The sequence below is a fragment of the Chroicocephalus ridibundus genome, chromosome 1 (assembly GCF_963924245.1).
Source record: "Chroicocephalus ridibundus chromosome 1, bChrRid1.1, whole genome shotgun sequence".
Taxonomy (NCBI): domain Eukaryota; kingdom Metazoa; phylum Chordata; class Aves; order Charadriiformes; family Laridae; genus Chroicocephalus; species Chroicocephalus ridibundus.
In genome coordinates, this window is record NC_086284.1 from 14,481,609 (window position 1) to 14,497,908 (window position 16,300).

General features: G+C 43.8%; 1 protein-coding gene across 1 annotated transcript in view; it reads left to right on the forward strand.

The window, feature by feature from the left end:
- The window catches only part of PANX1 (pannexin 1), a 29,912-nt gene extending 14,170 nt beyond the window's left edge, over positions 1-15,742 (forward strand). The window contains exons 3-5 of the mRNA XM_063329377.1: positions 9,098-9,321; positions 11,012-11,682; positions 13,634-15,742. Of these exons, the coding sequence (XP_063185447.1) occupies positions 9,098-9,321; positions 11,012-11,682; positions 13,634-13,719 (981 nt within the window). The 3' untranslated portion in view covers positions 13,720-15,742. The remainder of the gene's footprint in view (positions 1-9,097; positions 9,322-11,011; positions 11,683-13,633) is intronic.
- Positions 15,743-16,300: the final 558 nt, after the last annotated feature.

Here is a 16,300-nt window from a genome sequence, read left to right on the forward strand (position 1 = left end):
TTTTAAATGGGCAGAGCAGAGTCTTTGTGGGAGCACAGTGATGTTAATGAGACTTCCCAAGGTCAGGTGAGAGGAGACTTGACTCTGCGGTGCAAGGGCAGGGATCCACGTAGAGGGACAGCAAGGATCATTAGGCCCATTTTTTCTTAAGACAACACTTAAAGCTTTTTTTTTTTTTTCTGCTTTCTGGGCAGCAGTGCATTTATTTGCAAAGCATCTCGGGTTCTTTCTAATGCTCTGACTCACTTAGCATCTCACTATATTGGCATGCTGGAAGGGTCCATGCAAAATGCTTAAGGAGGCATTGGATTACAGGTTTGGGGTATTGAAGTTCTAGGCTCTGATTGGAATGGATGGACCTCCTTATGGCATGGTCCCTGTGCTCGGTCAGAAGTGCTGTCAAAGGTTTGCATCCTAGGACAGTGCTCATCATGGTGTAGAGTAGAAGTAGGACCATGTAGCTCTTTGGTGAAGAAGCCAACTTACGGCAGCTTGCCCCGCTTTTGTTCTAGGCATCTGGTTGCTCTAAAGGATTACCAAAACCAGGTTGCATTACAGAAGAGATGAAACCTTCTCATTTCCCTCCTATTTTAGCATACAAGTTTGCGCTGGGATTTTTTGATTTTTCAATCAGTGAAATGTATGTTTCAGTTCTGGGCAATCCCCGAAGCTTGGGCACCTTTACTTGCTGTCCCTTCTGCTCTGGGAGGTCTCTCCCAACACTTGAATTTATCAGTTTGGAAACTTGTTTTGGAGTGGGGAGGAGGAGCACTCCAACTTTCTGGGCTCCCTGCCGCTCTCGTGGTCTGTGCACTGCCACAGGGTGCCCAGAGCCTCTCTCCTTGGAGAACAGGATTTTTGAAATTTGTAGGGAACATGGAGTAACTCTTCACCCTGGATAACCCTTAGCAGAATGCAAAATGAGTTGTGTACTCAAATGCACAATTCAAGAAACAAACTCTCTGCAGACAGATAAATGGAAAGAAGAGACTATAGCATGTCCTGCATAAATTCTTAGTTTAATGCTAAGATTTCCTCCTCTTTGTCAGTGAAAAAGCTGACTAAATGCTTATATGGTTGAGTCCTCTGACAAGACTCATCTTCAGGTTTGTCATTGGTGACACTTAGTCTGGTCGGGCTTTGCTCTTCTGTTGTTCCTGTTTTCTTCTGGGGTTTTCCATTCAGACTTAATTCCTTCAAGAGGTTTCTTGTGTCTATCTGAAGTGTCAGAGCAGAGATACCGGTTTCTAAAGATGAATGGGGAAGGGAGACAGACAGTGCTGATGTGGGATGGAAGAGTCATGTGTTGGTTCCCTCTGTGCAGATTGCTTCTTGTCTCTAAAGATGAGTGCTCCACCTGACAACTAGTTTTGGTAAAACGTAGCTTGATCCTTAACTGGAATAGAAACAAACTTTTGGCCATTGTGAGTGGGCAGTCCTGGCAGTCCAGCGGAGGAGGAGACCGCACTGTGAAGCCTTTTTAATCCATAGTGCCCAGAGAAATTTCTACAAACATATGCAGGAGAACAGTGAGCATCATCTTACTGGCTCTTGACGGCCAGCAGACGTGATGGCAACCAAGCAAGATGAGGGGAAGTTGGACATTGAGTGATGACCTCTTCCTAGCCGTGAAATCTGGACTGCTAGGATGGAGGTGCCTATCAAGGGACTTCTAAGTTTTTTTGAATTACTCTATTTTCTAGTCGATTATTAATTAGTTGGGGAGAATCAAGGAGGAAGATAAAGGTAAGCAAAGTTGAGGTAAAGGGAGTAGATGGTTCTTCAGAAGAAGGACGTCTGTAGCAGTGTGGACTGCAGGCAAACTGTTCATCTACACATTGGTATGTGCGTGACTGACAGCAGAAAGAGGAGGTCTTCACATGTGGCATAGCCAGAGGTCAGTCGTCTGGCTCACATCTCCGCAAAAGCACAGGGCAAGTGCTGCAGGAGCTGCTGAAAGCATTGAGTACAAAGAGTGGGTCTGAGGTCTTTGTATGCACGAAGCGAAACTTAGCTTCTTGAAAATACTCACTTTTTGTAACAGAAGTAAGACTTACTGTGGACCCATGGGATGTTCTTTGAATTGCTTGTCTGTAAATGCGCAAAAAACCTCCTGAGGTTCTTCATTGTGGTGTTGGTGTGATTATAATCACAGCTGTTACCTGGTTCCCATTACTCACTCTTCGTACAACTTCCTAGTTGACGGAGGACTCCTCACATTTCACCTACAAAGCCCCACCCAGAGGGATTAGGGGCTGTCAGGGCAAGGAGACCTGAACGCAGGTGCGTTTATAAAGCATTCTTTGAGGGGGTAGTGTTAGGGCTACTTCAGTCTCATTAGCCTTACTAATTGAGGCTGGAGAAATACAGCTTTTAAGCTGTATCAAAACAGAAATTAAGTAACAGATGGGGTAAAAAAGGTCATGTGTGGTTTGAGATTCACTTTCACGTCTGGAGGCAGGAACGTATTGCAGCCCAAATGATGAGTCATTTATAGCTCACATTTCTGCCCTGAACACCAATGAAACGTCTCACATCGGCTCAAACAGGAACAGGATCGTATCCAGAGGAAGCCTGATACCTTTGCTTCTGGAAACACGTCATTGCTCTCATTAGCCTGTTTGGGGGCTGGTGCCTTTGCTTAATAAGGGCTCTTCCCAGTGGCAAATAGAAATTTGGAGCTGAAGAAGCAGACACTTCACTATGATCTTATTTTTTAATGAGAAACACTTTCATCTCAAGTGAGTGAAGACACTTCAGTGCTTCCTTCTTTGAGCACTGCATGCCAATGCCAATGAATTTTCTCAAGGCTGTAATTCAGACCTGTGCAGCTTAACAGCTTTGTGCTAGTGCACTTAAAGTTAGTGTTTGACCACTATCAGGTATGGTAGAAGTCTGAATGCTTGCAGCCACTTTAATAGTGTTTGCCCAGAGGAAATAAGGACTGAAGCTGTAGTAACGTTAGAGAACTGTTGTTTTCTAAATGTCGCTAACGTGGTTGTCGTCGTTTGCCAGCCATCTTTATCCAGACCTTGGCAAGTAGATTAGGTCCTTGAAAATGTCTTTTGGGTCTCACCACCTTTGGCAGCTGTATTTTGTTTGGATGATAAAAACATATTTGAGCTTATGAAGAAGTTTTTAAAATGCCCTTTTAACTTATCTGTTGTGTATTTACTGTTTCTTAGCACAATTCAAGCTGGGGATGTTATAGAATAGACTATTTCGTGGTTTAGTCTGATTTTTCCTGTCACCTTCAGTAGACTCGGATGCTAATGCATCTTTAAAAGACAGTTTTGTCATTCCGGTGTCTTATGTGCTTGTGCAAATGGATTAGTCAAACACTTCTTCTTCTATACCCGTTAATGTGTTCTGGTTGAACAGTTAGCTGGTTTTTAACAAATTAACTTAAATGGACCGATGTCTTCAAAGTTTATTTCCCTGGCTTCCCAATAAATGGTGAAAAAAAATGCGTGATGAGAATATCAGGACCTCATTTTGATATTTATAGTGCTACCACCCTATGTGTGTTTATCAGTGAAAATCTATGCGTGTGCATCGGGGATCTGAAATGTAGTGAAATTGGTTCTTGCCGTTCTGAGTATTTATCTGGATGTAGGTTTTCACAAATTCTGGTAAGACAGAGGTTTGTGCAGGTAATCTTCATGAGAGGAGCAAATTCAGACTCTTGAATGTCTTGACTTGTGTCTTGAAGTCATGACTTCAAAAGAGTTCAGTGTGTTAAATAGATAGGTTTCTAAAATTTGGACTGCATGCATGCAGGTTATTTTTTTTCTCTTTTCATGGTAGGTAGTATTGATTTAAAATTGCTCAACCTGATTATGGTCAGTGATGTAAGAAAACAGCACACATCTACAGAGGCTAAGCATTTTGATGTGCAAAAATGATTTGCTTTGATGATAACCTTTATAACTGCTTTTGTGAGTGTACAACACACAACTGAAAACGATGTGTTGTGCTGAGACTGGGGATCGGGGCTCTGCATCTCCTGGACACGCTATTTCCTAAGCTCTCGCTGTCCAGAAAGATCATGCTTTCTGCATTGCAGGGCCTGGTGGAGTGTTGTGCCACAGGCTACCAAACAGCTGGTGTCAGATCTGGTCCCGTTTTCACCTTTGACTGCCCCGTGGGATGTGTTACTCTTGGACTACAGCCGTGAGGTACAGAGAGGCACTAAATCTGCAGTTCCCATTTCAGTTACTTCTTGCAGAGCAATGATGATGAGCACACACGTCTTTAGCATGGAGGGAGGAGTCCTTCTCTGCACAGACTCCTGCTCAGATAAGGCTTGCGTTTCAGTGCCTCATCAACACCAGTTAACATGGGCTTCGGCGGTTTCTGGTGCAGAGTTGTCAGCTCGGGTATCAGGTGCTTTTGGCTTTCAGGAGGAGTACGGGTATCACCTGTGATGTACACAGTGATGAAAGCTCCGTCAAGTGAAGTGAGCTGCAGCAGTACAGAACAAAGGGCAGTTGACCTCATGGCTTCCTGGTGCTCTGCTTCCTTGGAGCTTGCTGTCCCACCCAGCGTGCCATCAGACTAAGGGACAAGCAAGGCAGGTGAACCTGCTTCCATCATCTTTAGCTTTCAGGAGCTCAGCAATACATAGCAGAAAACATACAGGGGACTCTAGTTTGAGTCCCTGGTGCGTGCACTACTAGTTTTGTCTGTCTCGTGTTGAATATGAATCGCACAGTATCTGTGCCTAGTACCCCCCAGAAACTTGGATTAGCCTAGCTGAATCTCTGCTACTCTGGTTTTGAGTGGCAAACTCGATGGGCCTTTGCCTGTCCTTTTCGCCTTGCAGCTGGGTGGAAATGAAAGCTCAGGGCATCCAGGTTGAAGCACGATGATGTAGCTCTCGAAGCACTTTCACTAATAAAGTTCAGAACAGCACATTTTGTACCATAGGACTTTGTATCTGCTCTAATGTATCTGTTCTTATCTGCTTTCAGAGGACCTTTCTTCAGTTAGGCACTCTCAAACCATCTTAAATTCAACATTGTGAACTTGCTGTTGAAGAGGAACTTGAGAACTAGACAGCAAAGGAAAAACTGAGTTTTACTTTTAGGGCAATATCTTTCTCTGGCATATATTTGACCATATAGTTCTTGCAATCCGTGACACTTCCGATTTAACCTAAATGCTGGTAACTACCCAAGACTGAAGTAGCATTTCCTCCTTGTGTGTTCAGTGCCTTGGAAGTAAATGCATAAACCACAAAAGAAAGGCGCATGGCACATGCTCATCCATGTATGAATACCACAGAGTCCTCTTCTTAAAATGGGAAGTCATTGTGTGTGACTGTAAAATGTAGTCAGATGAGCTGGATAATCCGAGTCTGTTGCTCTGAAACCTAGGACTCGTGCCAGATGACTTTGCATTTTCACTTCTGCCTGTTGGTTCAAGGCCTTAAATTTTAATGATTCAAAACAATTTGCTAGTTATCTAAGCCTACCGTTAACAAATAGAACAAGCGTATCTTTCATTTTTTAAAAAAAGCCAGAATCCGAGAAGGATGGAGTCGTGCATCAAGTGCTGTGGAAGGGCTGACAAATACAGGCTTTTGTTTCCAAACAAAAAGAGCTGGACTAATGGTCACGCTGCTGCTCTGGGTTTGAGACCATTCAGAAAAGAGCTGCATAGTGTTTTCCCATGTTGCCATAAACTACAGCTTTGGGAGAGACGAGAGTCTGGTGAGGGGAAGCCCAGTAAACATGTGGCAAATGTGCCTTTGTCCCAGTGGTGCGATGCGTCTAGGTGACGAGGCGGTGGTGAAGGAGTCGGGGCGAAGAGGAGGTGCAAGGGAAGATGGCAGAGGCTGCTCTTCGTAAGACAACAGCGTGTGATGAGGCAGGGGAGATGGGTGGGATTGGAGGAGGTCTGGAGCAGAGCAACAGGGCTGGTGCCAGTGTGTTACACAAGAGCAGAACGTGCCCAGAGTCTTTTTCTATGCATAAAGGAGGAGATGGGGACTGAGACAATGGAGGTTTTGGACTGTGACTTCAGTGTGTCAACTGTCTCACCTCCTGTCGCGTGTCTTGTAGGCCTCAGGGTAAAGAGATCTCAAGGATTAATCGGATACTGCTGGTGGTGTTTCCAGTTTTGAGAGTCAGACAGGGAATTAATAAATCCTCTGATGCCTGTAAAAATTCAAATGAGTGAGTAGTAAAGCCAAGTGGTATAAACTAATGTAAGAAGCTTTGGCTGCTCCTTACTAAATCAGATGTTTCTTTGTTGTTTCTTTCCCCACCTGGCACCAGTGGAAGGATGCTAAGAGGCGTATGACACAGAAGTAAGTGAAGTCAAACAGGCTTTGCAGCAATCTTATACAAGCTGGCATTTGGCCTATGGAAAAGGTGTTACATCAACTTAGAGCAGCTTAGATAAATTTAAGCTGCGTTCATAGATAGATAATTTCTGTTTCTACATAATACAGAATTCAGAGGACTGAAGGAGCCTGGTCATGAAACCATAAAGGTTTGAGTAGACCAAGGCATCCAGGACTTTGACCTGAGAGAGCCAGTGGCATTGTCCACAGAGTTGAACATGAAGGGCAGATTCTTGAGCTGTTGGGTTTGAGTTGACGAGATGTCTACAAAAACACATCGGACACGGCAGAGCTTTACATCTCAATTGGAAAGGATAGATCTGGAAAAAAAACTCTAGATGATCTGAGGTTGTCTGCTGTGTAGAAAGAGGGAAGAGAGGCAGTAGTGAGGGCAGAGCTCTGCACAGTTCCTACAGGCTGCTGGGGGCAGGGGAAAGATCATGTCAAGGGGGCAGCAAGTAGAGCTGAGAGCTCGGAGATGACAGCCACTAAGGACGTGTTTTTGAGAGAATGAGCTCTCTCAGTTTGGTTGAAAGCAGTTAGCAGTTCAAAAAGGAGAGCATCACCCACACCCAAGGGCTGTCTTGGCTGCTGGCGTAGGTAGGAGCTCTGGAGGGAAGAAATTCTTGAAGGTGGCTATGGACAATCCATCGGTGAGCGTGGTTTAGTGGTGCAGAAGATAGTATAGATTCAGTGGGCGTACTGGGCAGACATGCAGTTCCAGGAGATCAGAAGGAATCCCCTGGTTGTCTCTGGCCTGTGAGGTCAGTCCCCTGCGGCGGAGAGGGGACAGGCCACAGCTATGATATTGCAGTACAGGGTTGATGCTCGTTCCTGGCTGGTGAGGAAGAGCTACCCCTAGTGGGGTGTACGGTATAATTACGCTCAACTCTGCTTTGTTAACTAGGTTTCTGAAACAATCTTGTCACTGGTTAGCCCATCCCTGCAGGATTTCTGTTTCAGTTTTAAAGGTGAGCCTTTCTTGAAGTTTTCTTTCTTTCTTGTCATCTTATCTAGAGTCAGAAGTTGCAATTTTGGCCAAGTTCAATTATGTTGCTACTGAGCAGAAATGGTTAAAGTATGAATTTACAAGAGGGGTTGCAAGGGAAAGCTGACCTTTACATACAGCATTCTCTGTTTTCTGTGGCTGTTTAGTGCTTTTCCTGGCTTTGTCTTACTGTGTGCCACAAATTTCTGATGTGACTCCCATGTAGAGAACGTGCCCATCCAGAATGATGGTTGGTTTTATGGTCTCCAGTTGCTGATGCAGTTCCTTTAAGAAGTTGGGTTTTATTTCTGTGCTAACATGTTGTATGCATTCCTAGTATTAATAATAACATAGGATTTTGCGTTAATGGTAGGTGATTTTAGAAGCAGCTTTCCTTGGATAAAACGTTCAATAGCATCAAATTATTTATTTCATTCATACAAAACTTCAGTCTCTCTTGATTAATGCAAACACAAGTTAACATGTTAATATTAGGTCCGGATTCTCATCTTGTTAAATAACTACAAACGTAAGCAGAGCTGTTCTGCTTGCACTGATTAAAGTCTTCAGTCCAAGTTTCCTCTAAAATTCTCCATTGGCTTTTTCAAGGAATGCGCCTGTGTGCATGGCTGTGACAACTAAGATGCCTTAAATCTGTTTCAAATTGGTTCACCACAACTAATTTAAAATTCCTTAGGAACTGATGCTGGGTTTGAGTTAAGTGTGCTTACTGTCAAAAGCTGAATGTAATGAATTGGAGATTAGCCAAATTTGCAGTACTTTTTGTTAACTCCCCGCTTGTCTCACTAGATCTTACATCGCGTCTCTGTAAGGGTGATGTTATGTATAAATGTACACCTTCACTATAATGTCACAGTGGATGGAAGATGCCTTCTTTTCAGCAGCTGGAGGGAATTAGAAATTAAATCTCGTGGTGAAAAACTCATTGATAACTAGAAGAAAGATGGAAAGACTTCAAGCTACTGTATTTTATATTTGCTTCAGCCCTTTCCCTAAGCAACGGGGACCATGTAAGGACTGAATTCCCAGCGCTGCATTAACACCAGACCATTCTGATGCTGTGTGTTGGTTTCCATTTAGGAGTTATTTAAAAATACATAAATACCCTTAAATATTACAGCCGTAGTTCCATCCTTTACAGCCTCTGTATGCCAGGCACTCTGAGCAGATGTGTGTCTGTGCAGGCAGATGCAGCGTTACAAATGGTCTATTCGTTAACTTCCTGACAGCTAATGGAGAACAGGAGAGATTTTGACGGTGTTTGGAGCATTTTAGTTGCTATGAACAGTGGTGACACGTTTGGGAGGGAGGGTTATGTGACACCATCCTCTTCTTCCAGTCAGCATCTCTGATAGCTGCTTCGGTTGCCTTTGCTATTTGTCGTTCCCCAGGTTAGTGCTGCCTCTCTCACTTTCAGCTCCAGCAGTGCAGTTCTGAATATGCAAGGAAAAATGTTATCAGGATTATGGTAACTTTATTCTGCCATTTTTTAATTATTTTTTTTTTTTTTTTGCAAAGCTCTGAGCAGCAGTAAGGTTACTGGAGCTGTCTGGAAAGAGATTCTGCTTCCCTGCATGTCCCTGATAACCACAAAAGTGGGTTTTAGTAAAAGCATTTAAGTAAAACTTCAGGGAATTTAATAGGCTTATAGGGAATTTAAGAGACTTATAGGGAATGGTGGTGACTGGCTGACGTTTTGTATACAGGTAGCGCCTAATCTGAATTTTTCCTCCCTTCAGTTCTTCCCATACATCCTTCTGCTCGTCGCTATCCTGCTGTATCTACCATGTTTGTTCTGGCGCTTCACTGCAGCACCTCACCTTTCTTCAGACCTGAAATTCATTATGGAAGAACTTGACAAAGCCTATAACAGGGCAATCAAAGCTGCTAATAGCATCCGCAGCGGAGACCCCAGGGATCCTACTGACTTGCTTCCAGCTGTTAATGAGAACTTGACGCAGAGGTAAGATGCTGGGTCTTGGTTTTCTTTGCTCTTTTCTGTAAGCTCTTAACAGATGTGACACCCGCACTCTCTTAGAAATTTATTGCAAAGGTTTGAATGGTGGCCTGATGGGCTTTTAAATTTGGGTAAAAAAACCCATAGAATCATAGAATCTTCTGGTTGGAAAGGAACTTTGAGATCATCGAGTCCAACCATACACACACACACGAAAAAAAAAAAACCCAAACCAAAAAACACAAACCCTACAATCTCTGCCACTAGAGCATGCCCTGAAATGCCAAATCTAGACAGGTCTTAAACACCTCTAGGGATGGTGACTCAACCACCTCCCTGGGCAGGCTGTTCCAGTGCCTGACCACTCTGTCAGTAAAGTAATTCTTCCTAATATCTAATCTAAACCTCCCCTGCCGCAGCTTCAGACCATTTCCTCTGGTCCTGTCATTATTCACCTGGGAGAAGAGGCCAACACCCACCTCTCTCCAACCTCCTTTCAGGGAGTTGTGGAGGGCAATGAGGTCTCCCCTCAGTCCTCTCTTCTCCAAGCTAAACATGCCCAGCTCCCTCAGCCTCTCCTCATATGACCTGGTCTCCAGACCCCTCACCAGCCTGGTAGCTCTCCTCTGGACACGCTCCAGCACTTCCATGTCCCTCTTGTACAGAGGGGCCCAGAACTGAACACAGTACTCGAGGTGAGGCCTCACCAGTGCCGAGTACAGAGGCACAATCACTTCCCTGCTCCTGCTGGCCACGCTATTCCTGATGATAGGTGACATCTGATGAAAAGATGACTTTCCTGATGAAAAGATGACATCTGAAATTATTACTGGGGGTACTTGGAGCTGTAACTTTCTTTTTTCAAAGAAAACATTTGATGAGCTCTTCACATTACTAATTACCTGAGAAGTCCTGGTTTCTTCAGTTGTAAAAGGTATTAATTAGTTTTACACACCCACACACACCCCCAGCGTAAGATAACAGGGATGGCTCCAGTCTTCAGTTCTCAATGTCTTTGTCAGTCATTTGCACACTGTGAGCAAAGTCTGTTACTTGTCATCGCCCATCCTTTCTGATCTAGGTCCGCAAAGCTTCTTTTTAAAGACAAAAAACCCAATAAAAAAACCAAACACCAAAACCAAGACCCCATCTCTCATGAAACCGGTGCACTGTTCTAACCAGATCCAGTTTCTGCTTCATCCTAGGGCAGGGTACCTGTTTCTCTTTGCGTGGCGGGGTACGAGCAATGCAATGGGGACTTAGGTCTGTTCCTTAAAATGGGGACTTAGATCTTGACAAGGGCAAAACCTTCCAGTGTGCTATTATTGAACAAGTGGTTGGGAAGTCTGCTTTTCCTCATGGATTTGCTTACTATGCCTGTTTTGTGTTGGAAAAGAACAAAAATATTTTTTTGCTGCGAGAGCAATACTTTTTTTCCATTTTCCAATGTTTGAGCTCTTTTGTCTCTTAAGTGTTTTTTCTGTATTGGAGTGTCAATATTCTTCATTTATCTGCTATTCTGTTGTTTTTCTATTGACTTCAATAAAACTACACTTGATTTACCCCAATAAGAGGGAATCCAATCTTACTATTGGACTATTTTAGAGTATTACTAGGTTTCGGTGAAATTTGAGGTTGGTGAACGTTGCAGCATCTGATTTATGTGATTTATGTTTTTCTTTTCTCTCTCTTTCAGTTTGTGGGAAATATCTGAAAGCCACTTTAAATACCCAATTGTAGAGCAGTACCTGAAGACGAAGAAGAATTCCAAATGCTTAATAATTAAATACATTATCTGCCGTTTGCTCACGCTAGTGATTATTTTCATTGCATGCCTCTACCTGGGCTACTACATTAGCCTCTCCTCTTTGAGTGATGAGTTTCTCTGCACTATCAAAACTGGGATCTTAAAGAATGACACAACTGTTCCAGAAGTGGTTCAGTGCAAGCTTATTGCTGTTGGTGTCTTCAAGGTACTCAGCTATATTAACCTGCTAGTCTATCTTCTAGTGATGCCGCTGGTAGTGTATGCAATGTTTGTTCCATGGAGGTGGAATTCAAGTGTCCTCAAAGTGTATGAAATCCTGCCAACTTTCGATGTTCTGAAACTCAAGTCAAAGTGTTTTGATGACTTAAGCCTTTACCTCCTCTTTCTTGAGGAAAACGTGAGTGAACTTAAATCATTTAAATGCCTCAAAGTGCTGGAGAACATTGCGGTTTCTGAGAAGTTCGATGTCATGCAACTTTTGGTAAACCTTGGTACTATTAAGACAGATACCGTGGATGGGAAGCCAGGGACAGCTGTGTTGGAGAAGCCTGGAGAAACAACTACAGAAGAGCTGGAAAAAAATGCAACAGAGCTACAAGGTAAGGTGACCTGCTCTTTCTTTAAAAAGAAAAATCAAAGAAAGAAACACCACAAAAACACCACATCCCAACCTGCTGGTATAGAGAGATAAGGAATCCATTAAACCAAAAAAATCATTCATACAACACAAAGCAGGTTTTATGTAGACGTGTAGTCCTAGATAAAACATTTTAATATATTCTCCAAGAAAATGGACCTGCTTAGACCTTGCTATGTTGTCTGCAGTATAACTGCTATGGCTTCACACGTGTGCCAGGAGATTGGGGTGTTGCAGGTCAGTGGCACAGGCTCTCTTAAGGTGGTGGTCCTTGCTGACATCTCTGCTGTAGTAGTAAGAGGCTTCAGCCGCCTGAACTCGAACTCCTTAAGACCACCTGCACAGTAGAAGAGCACTAGATCGTTCTACAGAAGGTTGTGCTTGAAGAAGCTCCAGTGAGAAAGCTGGTGGTTTCAGGACATTTGTTTTTCAGACATTAGCTCAAAAGAGTAGTAACTGCTGCTTCTGCTTTTCATTCAGGCTTGGGCAGAAATCTTAGATGAATGTAAAAATAAGTCTTGATGCTCAGAAATGCCACTGGTGGAGGAACAGAACATGACAAAAGAAGGGAAGTGGAACCGGGGCCAGTGAACATGCTCCTTCTCTTTCTTATGCAGAGAGAAAGGGAGGTTGACTGTAAAGTGGTTTTTGCCAAAATGGTCTGAGTCGGTCTGGATTGGTGCAGCTGTTGCCGGAATATTCCCACCAGACATGATCGGCTCTGAGCAATCGCTGCTACACAAGATGTAATCTCGGATTCTGTGCTAAAAAATGTGGCGTACGTTAAATGTGATTCCAATTCCCTCCTCAAGTACAGAATTAGAGAAGAAAAGCCAAATATCGAGGGAGAGGCATAAAGGGATGGAAAGGCTTTCTTGCCATTTGATGTGAGCATGGCCGCTGTCGTAGCTGTCCCCACAGAAGCAGCAGGACACCAGTGCCTGCATCCCCTGAATGACGGAGCTGAGACTCTGTTGGCTGCCTCGTCACAAAGTCCTTCACTCATGGAAGTGAAAATGCTTTAAAACGCTCAGCATCTGACCTGAGTGGGCGAGCACAGTGCTGAGGGCAAGTTAAACAACTGTTCCAAAGGCAGGAAAAAAGTTAAATCTACTTTCTCTTCAGAAAGCTGTGCCCTGTGCTTAATAAAAAAGAAGCAGCGGCATCCAGAGGGTAACTGTTCCTCTGTGCTTCAGTCAAGCAGTTCTGGTAGGCAGAGGTTTGGAGGAGAAGTCAATTTACAACAGTGGAATTCAGAACAAACAAGCAAAATTGTTTTCAAACTAGAAGAAGCTCTTCTGGCAGCCAGCTCTCGTACAGCAGTTTGGAGTGATTCTGACAGAAAATAGTTTTCCTCTTAAATGTGTGCCTTTTTGAAATTACAGGTGGGTGGGTTTTGGGAGGAGAATTTAAGAGCCCAAGGTGGGGATCTCTGCTCAAGGAGCTGAAAAAGCTAATAGAAAATCTGACTCGTTTTTATCTGAAAGCAGAACTTTTGAGATTGTTTTCATCTCACAAAAACACTTCAAAGACTTGTTTTCCTCCAGAGAGGAACAAACTCATGCTTGAAGCTCTGTTAAAACGCGTTGCAGGAAGAAGCCGCTGTTTCATGGCCAGCTGCAGGTGGTGCAACTCTCTCCTTCTGCGGGGCTGCAGCTGCGAACTTCACCGCTCGTCAGCAAAGCTTTGCCCGTGGCTCATCGTCTTTTCTTCTGTCACTAGTGGCATCAGCGTGTTTTAATTAGTAACGGTGTTAACAAACCAGTGGTAGATGCCGACTGTGGACCGTGAGGGTGGGAGATGCTGCAGGGCATCCTGCTGCTGGGTGCTCCTGGTGGCAGTTCCTTCGTAAACGAGAACGTGTCGCGTGGTTTGGTGGCCCTTTCACTTCTAAAGGTTTACTTTCTCTTTAGTTTTGACAGACCACAACGCAAGTGGCAACGCGAGTCCGAGAGAAGATAAAAGACTTCGCCAAAGACTCGTGGATTCCTCATGCTGATGCCTCCCCGCCGCAGCAGGCAGGAGCTCGGTGCTGCAGGAGGCCTTCTCCTCCGCCCTGGCTGCGCTCAACGCAAGGTGCTGCTCTTGGAATGCAACCGTCTCAAGGGCCTGACAATTCCCCAGAGGCCGAACTGGTTTACAGACTACTTGTTGTGTAATACTCAGCAATCATGTACCTGAGAAAGCATGTTGTAGACTTTCATTATTTATTAAAAATAGAAAACCAACAACACCACACAAGGAACAAGAACAAAATATTTCTATCGTGAGTAACAAGTGACACGCATCAAATGCAATCAAAGCTGGCAGCAGGAAGGAGCCTGAGATGTCTCCGTTAGCCATCTCAACAGTGATGTCTGGGATTAGTTTACTCGGCACTGATGGAAGAGAAGCTACAAATAGGCTTAGTACAAGGGGGTACTGTAAACGTTAGAGATTTTGAATTTTCTACATATTCATAAATTAAAAACAATGTCTTACTTTTTTTTTACAAAATGTAATGATATGTAAGCTCAGTGTTAGTTTAGTTCCTATTTCTCAGTTGTTTCGGTCTTCTTGACTAACAAATCCGCCTTGGAGTTTGGACTGAAGATCAGTGAAGTTGGTTCCAATTTTGTGACGGTTTGTAGAAGCGGTTTTGTAATGTTTGTACGTGTGGAATTTGTTTCAACGTGTTTGTAGTATCAAATGCAGTATTAGTTGTGCTGTCTTCCAAAACCCGCTTGAGAAGACGGTCTTACTTGTATTACAGTAGCACCGGAGTGCCTCGGCAGAGCCAAGCGCCTGGCAGCCCGAGTGAGGTAGTTATAAATACGATGACGATGTTCTCCCTGCACGGTCTGTCACTTAATTTTAATTAAAGATAAGATGCTGAAGTGGGTTAGAACAGACAAAAGAAGGGGAAGCATTTGTGAATTGGAAAACTGCCCTGGTTTGTTGTTGTACTGTCTGGGGAGAGTAGCATTCAGCTTTAATGTCGGCCCCCCTGCCCAGGACCTCTGCCTTCAGTTAACATTAAAATGACCATCGTCTTGAATTTTAGATACAAGGAGGGGTGGGGGTTTAACCACCACAGCGGCAGTGTGTATCTTTCACAAATGTGGTTTTTTCCATGCTGTCCACGTAACTGAAATGTCTTGCCTGTCACCTCTCGCAATGCGTCGTTTTAGACAAAGGAGCACCTCTTTTATGGCTAGGTAGGACTTCCATTTTCCAGTTCCTCTGTGTCACCCGCTGTTGCGTTCTCGACTCTTAGCATTCTCCGTACGGATGAGGATGAGGGCGGGGAAAAGAAGTAATGGGCGTTACCACCTTTGCACAGAACCACTCGTGTGCTGCAGCTGATTTCAAAGAAATAAAGTACCTACTTGGAGGTGGCAGCTGTTGTTCAACAAGTGGAACCCGAGGTGCTGCCATGCTATAGTTTGTGCTAGAGTTACAAGAACTCTTTGGTTATTATATGGCTTTCAGCTAAGACGAGCCTTATTTAAAAGAAAGTCTTTAAAGCCATAGTATTATCCTACCTCTGCACAGGGCAGTAGCGCAGCTGCCATTCTCATGGCTGTTGCATCACCAGCAAGAAACAGGGCTGGGGTTGGATAGCGGTGATCCGAACTGCTCAGTTTTACTGCCGTGCGTCTCCCAGCAAACCCACAACCCCTCTGGCCTATTCTAGATTGCCTGGCTGTGCTGATGTGTTGCCGATGGTCCTTTACAAGTGGGTAATGCAGGTGCACATTGTCCATCGCGTCTGTTGAGCAAGGAGCTATAGCGCAATACTAAGATTTTGTGACGTGGACGTGTTTGAACTGTTTGATGTAAGTAGGGATCTCCGTCGAAGCTCCTGAAAGCAACGTGTTCTTGTTTCTTGTTGCATATGAACCTAACTTTTTACTAATTCCCCTTTTGTATTTAAAAATATGACTTGCTGCAGTGAATCTCTCATTGTCTTCTAAAGTGCTCAATAAAATATGTATCCGTTCTTCTTGATTATTTAAATAAAATCAATTTTGTGGACTACAGCAGTGTTAGTGACTGAAGGTTCCAGGAACAGTCGCATGTCGCCATCTGGAAACCTGTAGTGCAATACATGTGGTCTGATGCTAAACCCTGAGCAAGCTCTTTGGACGGTAGTTATAATTGTGTTCTTTTAATTTTTGTTCTCGTAAAACTGTCAGAGCAACATGAATTGGTTCAAAATCTATTTAACCTTTAAAAACTGTTGAGAAAACATCAGCACATGATAAACAGCCTGTCTATTGTGCGACTCACTATCTAAAAATTGGCCACAATCTCAGCGTGTTTGAGCTTTTCAGCTGTATCTCGCTCTTTTAGAATGTGTTGCTGCAACTGCCCAGCTCAGTTCTACTTGTGCCATTTTAGTGGCACCGCGCCTTCTGTATTTTGCCCTTTTTGAAAGATGAGCTAAATTCCAATTTAAGTCTTAAGGAAAAGAGTCCATCGTCAGCCTCTTCATCACTACACTTTTTCTAGAAGCAGTTACATCCGTCTGTCTTTTTTTAAATACCCCAGGAAGAAAAATGGCGATTGTTGAGGTTCAGGTTTGGTCTGTGCCGTCC